Source organism: Tachyglossus aculeatus, chromosome 1 (genome assembly GCF_015852505.1).
Source record: "Tachyglossus aculeatus isolate mTacAcu1 chromosome 1, mTacAcu1.pri, whole genome shotgun sequence".
Taxonomy (NCBI): Eukaryota; Metazoa; Chordata; class Mammalia; order Monotremata; family Tachyglossidae; genus Tachyglossus; species Tachyglossus aculeatus.
The window spans coordinates 158,953,194-158,966,240 of record NC_052066.1 but is presented as its reverse complement, the minus strand read 5'-3'; the positions used below and the strand labels follow the sequence as shown (position 1 = coordinate 158,966,240).

Genomic DNA, 13,047 nt, shown 5'->3' with positions numbered 1-13,047 from the left:
GAGCTTTAATTTTGAAGACTATCAGGCAGAAACATTAAAAAATAAATTTGACCTCTTCACTGAGCCCAGATAAATGATGAGAAAAATATTCTTTCAAACTGGATGAACAGTCAACAGCTGCTCCCAAGCACCCAGAGTTGCACTAGAATTTCATGAAATGTGGAACTCAATAATGGGGCCTTCTCTAACTAGCTTTTCCATAACACACCCATGAACACTCATATTACCTTTTACCTTAAACTGTGTTTCCCCTCCTGGTTATTTTGTTTTTACCAGTCTTAAAAAGCTATTCCTAAACTTGAATGGGAATGAACAGAATGTAATTTCACCCTTAAAGAGACCTTCGGACACAAAGCTGATAATCAGACTAAAAATGTGATATTTCATAGTATGTTTTACGTGCCTATTTTGTGCAGAGTTCTGTACTAAGTGCTTAGGAAAATACAACAAAAGCAATTAATTGAAAATTGAACCTCTGCCTCCTCAGGGGGCAGAATTGAGTATAAAAGAAGAGCTTGTATTAATAGTTTTGGTATTTAAGTGCTTACTATGTGCCAAGCACTGATCTAAGTGCTGGGATAGATACAAGATAATCAGGTGGGATGCAGTCCTTACTCCACATGCGCTCACAGTGTAAATTGGAGGGAAAACAAGGTATTGAATCCCCAGTGTACTGGTGAGGAAACAGTCACACAGAATTGAAGTGACTTGCCCAAGGTCACCTAGCAGGGAAGCAATTTAAAATAACATTTTTGAGGAGTTAGAATTATCAGTTTTTCCTTTCTGTTAGGCTCTCTGTCAGGAATTCAGTATTTTCCACTTGAAATAAAACACCATTTGAGACTTCAGGTAAGTCTGGAGGCTCCCAATGACCAAATGTTGATTTTGTACCTGTTCTTTGCTCTTTTTAAATGGATGGAATTGATGAATTAATAGCCTGGAAGTAAATCAAACCAAAATCTGAGTTTTGCCAGGTTGATACATTGAATCACTCTGAGATCTAGCTCTTTCCCTAAATTTTGGTATGTGAGCCTCTAATATCAAGGCTTATTTTCTTTCCCTTACCATCTGCTCTCAGGTTATTTGCTAATTGTATTTATAGAAAAGAATTTTGAGAGGTTTTATTGTCCCAGATGTCTACTTAATATAAATCTGTTGCCTGATTTGTAATACTGGCTTTCTGATTGGGTTTGCATAAACACTCCTATAGGTGTGGAAAAAAATGGGTATAATATACTGCCCTTCTAGAACCAAAGGTGTAGAGGAATTTATATTGTGTTTTTGTATCCGTTGCTATTCTCTAAATGGGTTGCCAACTTTCAGATCTTTAGTTTGGTTACTAAAATCGGAAAGAATATAGTTACATTTCATTTGAAGGGGGAGACGGAGAGAGCACAAGAAGATGCCACCAAATTTAAAAATAAACTTTCCACCCCAAAGCCAATGAAGAAAAATGACAGTTATTTTTAAGCTAGGAAATGTCTTCTCTCTCACCCTGTGTTTTACAGATCCATTGATTTGGCTGGCATTTCAGTATTTGACACAGCGAGAGTATGACTTTCTGTTTTGTAAAATGCCAGTGAGCCTGTGAATGATCTGTAGAGAACAATAATTTACTAGAAAGCTACAAATTATTTGGGATCATGAAGCTTGCAAAAAGGTGGCTCTTTGGTGATAATACCCTAAAATCTGGATCAAAAGTGACACTTCCCAAAAGACTTATTGGAGACTACTCAGAAGTGGAGGGTCTTGTCCATTAACAGTGTAACCAAAAAGTCAGATTGTGCCAATGAATGGAACTTTGTAGAAGAGATTCATAGGAAGACAGAACCTAACTCCATACATAGAAGTAGCAAATAAATCCTAATGGGGCTAGAAATTGAGAGGCTGAAGAAAAGAAATAGCATATCATCTGACATTCCAGAAAATGAAGGCAAGAACAGTATTGAATTATTACTTTGAAGTGTTCAAAATACTGTGTATAGTTTTGTGAGAAACCTGTCCCTGACAGCAGCATATGATTTACAGCACTTAGTGCTAATAAAAATTGGTATTGACAGTCATGTGGGGGAATCTATCAATCAATCAATGGTATTTATTGAGTGCTTACTGTGCAGAGCACTGAAGCACTTGGGAGAGTACAGTACAGTAGAGTTGGTAGACACAATTCCTGCCCAAAAGAAGCTTTCATTCTAGAGAGGGAGGAAGACATTAAAATTACAGATAGGGGAAATAGCAGGGTATAAGGATTTGTACAATAAGTGCAGTGGAGCTGAAGATGGGGTGGTTATCGAGTGTTTAAAGGGCAAAAAAATCAGTGGCGTTTGAGTGCTTACTGGGTGCTGAGTACTGTACAAAGCACTTGGAAGAGTGCAGTATAACAAAATTGGTAGACACATTTCCTGCCCACAATGAGCTTACAAACTAGAGGAGGAGGTAGACATTAATATTAATGAATAAATTATGGATACGTACATAAGTGCTGTGGGGCTGAGGGAGGGATGAATGAAGGGCACCGATCCAAGTGCACCTTCTACTGGTCAGAGACATTGAACTGGGCCAGAACCTAATGCTGAAAGCATAATGAGGTATTCTATTTTGGAAAACCTCTTAGACCAAGGATTTGTCACACCATAAAGCAGACTGGAAGGAATGAAATATAGATCTGGAAAATTATCCTGGTTTTGAAAAAAAGGTTAAAATGTTTTTCTGTGATATGAATTTAATGTAGTGAGCTCAGTGTGGGGTAGGGCCATGTCTAAAGCAGAACTCTGGATTTCCCCCTAAATCCAGTCATCCTTCTAGCTTTCCCAACTCAGTCCCACCATCCCCCCATCCCAGAAACCCACGACCTCAGTATCAACCTCGACTCTTCGCTATCTGTTAGCACATTCAGTCTACTGCCAAATCATGTTGCTTCTTCCTACACAGCATCTCGATCTGCCCCATCCTGTCCACCCAAACTGCTACTACCATGGCATGAGCTCTGGTCGTTTCACAGCTAGGTCATTACCTCAGCCTCTCCTCACTCCACGCTATACTATGTCCTCGTTCATGATCATCTTCCTAAAGTCATGCTTGGCCCACGTCTCTCCTCACAACCTTACAGTGTTTTTTTGTCTCTCCTCATCAAACAAAGTCTCCTCGTAGTTTTTTTTTAATGATACTTTTTTATGGTATCTATTAAGTACTTAGTATGTGCCAGGCACTGTACTACCACTAATAATAATAATAATAATAATTTTGGTATTTGTTTAGCATTTACTATGTGCCAAGCACTGTTCTAAGTGCTGGGGTAGATACAAGGTAATCAGGTTGTCCCACATGGGGCTCACAGTCTTAATCCCCATTTTACAGATGAAGTAACTGAGGCACAGAGAAGTTAAGTGGTTTGCCTAAGGTCCCACAGCAGACAAGTAGCAGAGCGCTGGGATAGATACAAGCTAATCAAGTTACACGTAGTCCATGTCCCATACAGGGCTTACAGTCATTAAGTACTTACTGTGTGCCAGGCACTGTAGTAAGCACCAAGTTGGCTTCAAGGCTCTCCAATTTGCTCCACTTTACCTAGCCACTCTCTTCACCCACTATCACATATCCTACTATCTTAATTCCTCTCACATCAATCTTCTGGCAGAACCTTGCTTTAATATCTCCTGCCTCTGTCCCTGGCTTGGAACTCCTCTGAATCTGACAGCAGCTTTCTGACATTCAAAGGCCTTCTAAATTCCAACGTACCCCAACAAGCTGTACCCGGTAGTCTGTTAACTCTAACCCCAGTAAGCACTCAAAAAAAGCAATAACTAATCGATTGATTACCCAATTTATTTCCTAGCACCCTAAACCACATAAGCCCGTCAACTAACTCTAGTAATTATGAATTTGTGTATTCTCATTCTTAGCCCTTTTGTATGTGTGTGGGTGTGTGTGTGTTTGTGTACAGTGTGTATGCATATCTATTTACATGTGTATATTAGTTATTTTGACTGCTGTAGTTGTAAACATTTGTATGTTTGCCTCCCCATTTGGAGTTTAAGCTCCTTGTGAGCAAGAAACATGTTGGGTAGGGACAGTCTCTATATGCCAACTTGTACTTTCCAAGCTCTTAGTACAGTGCTCTGCACACAGTAAGCGCTCAGTAAATACGATTGAATGAATGAATGAATGTCCACTTTGTTTTTCTTTGCTTCCTGAGTGCCAAGAACAGTGTACTGCACCAAGTGGGCACTCAGTAAATGCTACTACTATTATTATGTATCCACCCCTGCCCTTAGCACAGTGCTTAGAACAGAGTAAGTGCTATTAAGCAAAGCCCTATTTAAAGGCAGATATTAATCTCCAAATGAAAGTTCCCCATCCTGACCTACGCGCTATCTTCACAAGACTAAATGTCTACTTTGCGAGGGTCTTATCCTAGTTGACAGAGGAATTCAAGAAAAAACGTGGTCCCTAACCACCAAGAGCTTAGGTAGTGAAAGGGAAAGAAAACATTGAAAGCTTCAAGCAACTGAAATTAAAAATTCAGTCATCCTCAGAGTGAAAGTATAACCTGCAAGATTCAAAAGCCAAAAGGCCCGTAAACAGAAACTAACACAGAAACTTCAGGGCACTAACAATAATATTAATTATGGTACTTGTTAGGTGCTTACTATGTGCCAAGCATTGTTCTAAACACTGGGGTAGATACAAGTTAGTAAGGTTGGACACAGTCCCTGTCCCACATGGGAGTGGGATTTAATCCCCATTTTACAGATATGGTAATTGAAGAACAGAGAAATGAAGTGACTTGCCCAGGGTCACACAGCAGACATGTGGCAGAGCCAGGGTTAGAACCCAGGTCTTCTGACTCCCGGATCCCTGCTCTTTCCACTGTTGCACAATGTTTCTCAGCTTTACTTGGAAAAAAAAATTTCTGGTATTCTTGAATTGACGCATAATGTGGCAACTGCACTCTGTGCAGGGAGGGAAGGGAGACTTTTCGACCAAAGCAGTGGGTGGGACAGGTAGAGCAGAGAGCCTTTTCCCCAGCCCTGCTGCTCCCTGGCCCATGCCTCTAGACTTCTGATGCCAAAGTGGCTTGTATGCAGCTTTTCTGCCGTGCCTGCTCTCAGCATTACATCTCTTGGCATTTTTGTCACTCATTATTTCCAGTTTATTAAGTATGCTATTTTGAAGACTTCATCCAACAGGTAACAAGAGTTGGACACTTTACCACTTTATGTACTTTTCTCATTTTCATCAGTAGCCATCAATTGAGATCCTCTACTTTTAGGTCTCCATTATTTCCATTGTATTAAGTGTGCCATTTTGGAGACTTCATCCAACATGTAACAAGAATTAGGCATTTTCCCACTCTATGTACTTCTCTATTTTCATCACTAGTCATAAATTGAGATCATCTAATTTTAGGTCATCTGTTCCATGTCAGTAAGTTGGAGCCCAAATTTATAGTTACAAATATTGATATATTATTTTTTTAAAAGGTGTCAATTAGAATGATAACTTGCTAATGCGAAGTCATTAGCTATTCTGCTAGTGAGAAGCAGCATGGTCTAGTGGATACAACATGGTCCTGGGAGTCAGAAGAACCTGGGTTCTAATCCCAAATCTGGCACTTGTCTGCTGTGTAACCATGGGCAAGTCACTTCACTTCTCTATGCCTCAGATACCTAATCTGTAAAATGGGGATTAAGGTTTAGAGCATCATGTAGGAGAGGGACTGTATCCAACCAGATTTGCACGTATTTACCCCAGCACGTAGTACCATGCCTGGCTCAAGTAAGTGCTTAACAAATACCATTATTATTATAATTATTATCATTATGCCATTTGGCTGACATTTGTGTTCCTGCATCAGTGGACTCAAAGAGAAAATCAAATTTAGGGCAGTAGTCTACATTCCAAGTAATTTGATTCTAGAAACAGCTCCAACTGTTCCCCTTAATGCTGGGGATGTACCAGAATCAGCCTGGAACATCCGGGGCTGGGCTGGAACTGATTTGGCCTTTGAATTTTGGATAGGGGGTGGTGAGAGAAGAGGTAGAAGGAGCCACAAAGGCAGCATTCACCATAGTCTGCATATAATTTCCAGCTATTTTGGGAATAATTTAAATACAGTAATACTTGCCATTCACAAGGGGTTATAGTCATTTTGTAGGCCGAGACAGGCCAGGGTCAAGTAATTAGGATAAACTGGTGTTAGTAGTATGAATATCCATAACGGGTTTGAGGAGTTCACCAGTGGAACCCCCAGAAACACAGTTACTTTTATTCGGTTGGGATTTTTTTTGTCATTTTCAATTTAGATATTCCTTAAAAAATTTTAAATACCATGTAACGGTATTTCTAAATTGTTAACTTGTTATGGGGAGGGAACATGTCTTGTATGGTACTCTCTCAAGTGCTTAGTAGGGTGCTCTGCACACAGTAAGCACCCAACAGCATTGATTGGCTTATTATTTTGACATCAACATTTCCTTTTGTACCAAGATGAGCTTCTAGTTACCATAGCAATGTCTGTTTAAAATTTGGAAATAACATATTTAGATGTATTTTTGTATACTGTATTCTGAAAGTTCTATGATTTTGGTGGAGAAGGACTGTGATATTTAAAAATGCCTCTGTCTTACTCCATTTTGAAAAGTCCTCTTCTTTTATTCAATAATTATTTCATGTTTTAATTGGATTTTAACAAACTCCTAAATGCTTAGTGTGTTTCACTTTAAGATTAAATGATAGTTAAAGGAAGAAAAATTATTTTGGGGAAAGATGTTTGAGTTAATATTTTCTTGGCTTGTTCAAATTACTTAAGTTATTTTGGGAACTCTGAAAATATGCATGATTGTGGGATGTTTTAATGTTCATAGAAAGTTGAATGCTACAGTAATTTATTTTTGGGTTTATGCAGGGTTTGGATACATTCACAGTAAAGGAAAAATTATTTTCAAGAAGTCGTGAACCAACAGCCTCATTTCCTGTACCTTATGATTTACCACCAGAACTTTATGGAAGTAAAGGTGAGAAAATTGTGTGTGAACAAAATCCGAAACTTAGTTTACTCCAGGATGGAGATGGTTGAAAGACTATTTCTCAAGAACTAAGAAATTTAGACCAGAAAATCAATATCCCAACCAGTACACAGCCCATTTTCAAGGTTATATTGAGTTTCAGGCTTTAGGACTTCAGTCATTTTCTTTGAAAAATGTAATAATTTTACTGGATCAGACAGATTTTTTTTCCCTGAGCTCTGTTGCAACGTATCCAAGTTGTTGAATAGTTTATAATAGTACAAGTAATTGAAATAGTTTCAAATGCACCTGAGGCTAGAATATGGAATATAGGGAAAAACATTTTTAGTGTAATTTAGAGAAGGTGAATGATTATTAAGATTTCAATAGGGCTTTATTTTTCAAAGTGATTTGCAATCCATTGAAGCATATATAAAATCTTTCTGTTCATCTTTGAACCAGGTGATATGAAATGATATAGTACAAAACAAATGGATACCTTAGAAGCAGCATGAACTAGTGGGTTGAGCATGGGCCTGGAAGTCAGAAGGACTTGTGTTCTAATTCCAGCTCTGCCACTTGTCTGCTGTGTGACCTTGGGCAAGTCACATATAACTGGCAGCTATAAAATTTGGATAACAAAGACTTAGCCAAGTTATGATGATGATGGTATTTGTTAAGCACTTACTGTGTGCCAAGCACTGTTCTAAGCCCTGGAGTAGATCCAAGGGTATCAGGTTGTCCCACATGGGGTTCATAGTCTTAATCCCCATTTTACAGATGAGGTAACTGAGGCACAGAGAAGTTAAGTGACTTGCCCAAAGTCACATAAATAACAAGTGGCAGAGGCGGGAATATAACTCATGACCTCCGACTCCCAAGCCTGGGCTCTTGTCACTAAACCATGCTGCTTTGTTATACATTTCAGACAATAATAGTGTACTTATAAAATGAGTTTAACAAAAGTTGATTTAGGTCATTATAAAATGAGTTAGAAACCTTGGAAAATTTTTAAGGAAAAATATCAGGTATATAATGCTTTAAAAGAAGAAAAATATAAAATCAGAGTATTGGCCAATTGTGGAGGAAGGAGAAACAATCATTTATTTATTCAATCGCATTTATTGAGCGCTTACTGTGTGCAGAGCACTGTACTAAGCTCTTAATCCTAAACCATAAATTGGCATTTATTTGAACAAAATTCAGACTGCTTTTAGGATTCCGTTTCCTAAAATGCAACAGTCTTGTTGACTAAAACTAAATTTGTTGAATTTGTAATTCACAAGACAATGTCTAGAACTAGCTCCAAAGATACATTGAGTAAGATAGTGAATAACTAAAGATAGAAGAAAATGGAGAAAGTGTATTTTTTTTAAATAGTGGCTTGGAAATGTACTTTTAGTTGTGCCAAAATTTAAGTATATGTTAGTGTTCAAACACAGTTTTAGGGATTACAGTAATGATAGAATATCATTATCATCATTTGTGCATTTCTTAAATTGAAGTGGGATAAAGAATAGAAACAATGAGAAGAAAAAGAGGCGGGAACACTAGGAAAAAAGTGTAAAAAAGGAGACAAAAATGGAAAATGAGGAGAGGAAAATAATAAAAATTAGCTAGGGCAGTAAGGGTACAATTGAATGCAATTTCACTGCTCTAAATGAAATGCAAACAAAAAATAGCTTAGTTGATTCAGAATGTTAAGATGATTTAAAAAATATTTTCACTTCCCGCAACCAACTACAATTTTTAAAAAATTCTGATCACTTGACTTAGCATTGGTTCATAGTATAATTTATTGATTCATTAATGGAATTTTCTTCAGGAAAATTCAGAAGACTTCCAATTCAAAGTGGTAGTGTTTCATATTTTTTGTAATGTGGACAAGAAAATCTAGATGAAAGGGAGCCAAAATTTATTTTGCAAGTTAGAGTTAAGCTGATTATTTTTTAAATAAATGGTGCCCCCAATTGACTGAATCTCTGTCAATCCATATTTCTTCAAAATATCTAATAAAATAAACAACAGTTTTAAGAATAGAAATCTAATAATGGGAAAACAAACCAGCTGTGTTTATTTTAAATATTCATTCATTCAATCAATCATTTATTGAGCGCTTACTGTGTGCAGAGCACTTTACTAAGCACTTGGAAAGTACAGTTCGGCAACAAATAGAGACAATCCCTACCCATCAACGGGCTCATGGTTTAGAAGGGGAGACAGACAATGAACCAAAAAAGTAGAAAGGCATCAATAGCATCAAAATAGATAAATAGAATTATAGATATATACACATCATAAAACAAATAGAATAATAAATGTGTACAAATATACCCAAATGCTGTGGGGCAGGGAAGGGAGTATAGCAGAGGGAGGGAGTAGGGGCTGTGGGGAAGGGAGGAGGAGCAGAGGAAAAGGGGGCTCAGTCTGGGAAAGCCTCCTGGAAGAAGTGAGCTCTCAGTAAGGCTTTGAAGTGGGGAAGAGAGCTAGTTTGGCAGATGTGAGGAGAGAGGGCATTCCAGGTCAGAGGTAGGACGTGAGCGAGGGGTCGACGGCGGGACAGGTGAGAACGAGGCACAGTGAGGAGGTTAGTGGCAGAGGAGCGGAGTGTGTGGGCTAGTCTGTAGAAGGAGAGAAGGGAGGTGAGGTAGGAGGAGACAAGGTGATGAAGAGCTTTGAAGCCAACAGTGAGGACTTTTTGCTTGATTCGAAGGTTGACAGGCAACCACTGGAGATTTTTGAGGAGTGGGGTGACATCCCCAGAGCGTTTCTATAGAAAGATAATCCTGGCAGCAGAGTGAAGTGTAGACCGAAGTACGGAGAGACAGGAGGTTGGGAAATCAGAGACGAGGCTAAAGCAGTAATCCAGGCAAGATATGAGAGATTGTACCAGCAAGGTAGTGGTTTGGATGGAGAGGAAAGGGCAAATATTGGTGATGTTGTAAAGGTGAGACCGGCAGGTTTTGGTAACGGATTGGATATGTGGGGTGAATGAGAGAGCGGAGTCAAGGATGACAACAAGGTTGTGGGCTTGTGAGACGGAAAGGATGGTAGTGCCATCCACAGTGACGGGAAAGTCAGGGAGAGGACAGGGTTTGGGTGGGAAGATAAGGAGCTCAGTCTTAGACACGTTGAGTTTGAGTTGGCGGGCAGACATACAGGTGAAGATGTCCTGAAGGCAGGAGGAAATATGAGCCTGGAGGGAGGGAAGAGAGAACAGGGGAGGAGATGTAGATTTGGGTGTCATCTGCATAGAGATGATAGTTGAAGCCCTGGGAACGAATGAGTTCACCAAGAGAGTGAGTGTAGATGGAGAACAAAAGGGGACCAAGAACTGACTCCAGTCCTAATTACTGAATCTCTGAAAGAAACTTGTAAATTAATGTACGCTCCATGTTCAGTTTTCTAGTGAGCTTGCTTTTTTTAAATGGTATTTTTTATGCTATTTGTTAAGCGCTTACTATGTGTCAGGCCCTGTACTAAGCACTGGGGGTAGATAAAAGCTAATGAGGTTGGACATAATAATAAGAAGAAAAAGAAAAAGAAGAATATAGTCCATGTCCGTCATGGGACTTACAGTCTTAAATCCCTATTTTCAGATGAGGTAACTGAGGCACAGAGAAGTTAAGTGACTTGTCCCAGGTTAACCCAACAAGTGGCAAAGCCAGAAGTAGAATCCATATCCTCTGACTTCCCAATTTGTGCCCTATCCACTAGGCCATGCTTCATCTCAAGCTGCTTGCTTGATTGATTAGAGGAAGGAAGAGAGGTTTTTTTTTACATCTTTGCTTTTTAAATCAGCCATTTCAAGACAAGATCTGAAACCGTATTTTAATAATTTGGTTCTTTGGCAGATTTCCTGTAGATTAGGCAGGAAATCTTTTTGCTTTTTGTTTAATGGATCTGAGCTTAAACATAGGAGCTCAGGCAGGAGAAAAAAGGAAGGGTAGTGCTCTCTTGTTGCTTGCACACTCATTCTGTTTTCTCTGTTGTCCTCACGTTGGCTGGAGGTTCAAAGCTGCCATCTGTCTTTATTCATGACTAGAAAGAGTTTACCCAAAGGCTCCTTTTCCAGTTTGATATATTATTCTAACCCAGTTTATCCACTTAGCAGGCCCATTAAGCAGCAGTTGACAGTGGCCACTTAGGATTTCTCAGTTTATTGTGGCAGTAATGTTTCAGATAACTTGGGGACAGCTGAACATTTAATTATTACTTACTTTTCTGTAAGCCCTGCGGGTGGATAAGGGTGACAGTGGAGAATTGCTGATTCTAACAATGTCACACTGTAAATTGGGGCTCCATTATAGGGCATTTGGCTAATTTGCAGCTCCTGGTTTCTCTGGCCTCTCCTCGATCCAGTAGATCCAGTCTTTATTTGCTTGCAGGTTGGATGTTGCTTAGCAAGATGGGCTTTGTCCTTCTAGCTGCTTTAGAAGGCATTGTTAAATAAGTTGCTGTGTCAGCAGCGCTGGTGCAGCAGGGATAATCAAAGAAGAGCTGCAGACATCTCTGTTCTAGGAACACCAATTCTTCATTTTGAGTGTAGAGGTGAACTGGGGCAGGACTGTAAGGGAGGAAGAGAGACAGAGAAAAAGAAGGAAGAGGCAAAGGCAAAGAAAAAGGGAAAGGGAGAAGAAGGTAGGAAGGCACTTGAGTCCAGGTCTCTTTATTTCCTTTCCACTCTCCCAAGTGGCTAGTATAGGGCTCCGTACAAAGCTAGGGCTCAGTAAATGAAGTTACTCACCCTGCTGTATTATTGCTGTCTCACCATCTTCCTCCTGGGCCACCATCACGACTTGGCTCATCTTCACTAAGTTATGGGGCCGGGGCAGGAGCTACTCTCACTTCAGCCCTGGCACCCATGAAAATGAACCATCCCAGCCCAGTGCACATATGAACATCCCTGCCCCGAGCCACTAGCCACACAGTAAGCAGCAATGGTTCTAAAAACAGGCCAGCTGAGCCGGAGCCCCTGCTACCCAAACGTAGGCCACTATCACGACCTAGGAAGATAGTTACGTGCAAAAGGGAGTCTCCACACCATTTTAAAATGTAATTTAGCAATAGTATTTTGAGTCAGTCGTATTTGTCGAGCACTTTTTGCAGAGCACTGTATTAAGCACTTGGGAGGGTATAATATAAAATAAGGAGTAGGGAAACGCAGACTGAATATCTCTGTAGAAAAATGATCCTAGTCCTGCCATGACCTGCTGATCATGAGGGTTCTCGGACCCAGTTGATCCCCAGGATGTGCGAGACTTGCCTAACCAGGAAGGACCGGCGGCCAGGAGCCCATCAACCTCTTGGGGGAACGGTGACCCCATCCAGGCTCTGGGCTGATGCTCCAGTCACCCAACATTGCCCTCCTCACCTTGGAATCTGGAGCAGGCCCAAAGGAACTTTGTCAATCCAAAGAAAACCTATGCTCCCTGCCCAAGTGTTTGTCCCCTTCTCCTTTGAGGCATTTTCACACTTAGGGCCCCTAAATAAATACTGTTTAATAAAATTCTGTCGATAAGATAAGAAGGTGTGCAGATTGAATATTTCAGGAGGAGTTGCAGATATTCTCCTGAGAAGAAACTGGTGAAGTCAGTGGGTCAACAATCTTTTGACATCAACAGCAAATTTAAGAAACTGTAGATGATGCTTAATGGGAAGCAGCGTGGTTAGTGGAAAGAGCCCGGGCTTGGGAGTAAGAGGTTGTGGGTTCTAATCCTGGCTCAGCCACTTGTCAGCTGTGAGACTTTGGGCAAGTCACTTCACTTCCCTGTGCCTCAGTTCCCTTATCTGTAAAATGAGGATTGTCTGTGAGCCTCTCCTGGGACAACCTGATTACCTTGTATCTACCCCAGACCTTAGAACATTGCTTAGCACATAGTGCTTAACAAATGCCATTATCATTATTATTATTATTGAAATGCTTAAAACCACACCATTATTTTTCTCTGTGGGAAACAGCTGCCTAAAACAATGGAGAATGGAAGAACTGTGGACCTTGTAGGTTGTGGTGGGTAAATTTCTTATTGTCAAGATAATG

General features: G+C 40.0%; 1 protein-coding gene across 1 annotated transcript in view; it reads left to right on the top strand.

The window, feature by feature from the left end:
* TDP1 (tyrosyl-DNA phosphodiesterase 1) overlaps positions 1–13,047 on the top strand; it is a 74,206-nt gene that overhangs the window by 47,468 nt on the left and 13,691 nt on the right. The window contains exon 15 of the mRNA XM_038751751.1: positions 6,908–7,016. Within this exon, the coding sequence (XP_038607679.1) occupies positions 6,908–7,016 (109 nt within the window). The remainder of the gene's footprint in view (positions 1–6,907; positions 7,017–13,047) is intronic.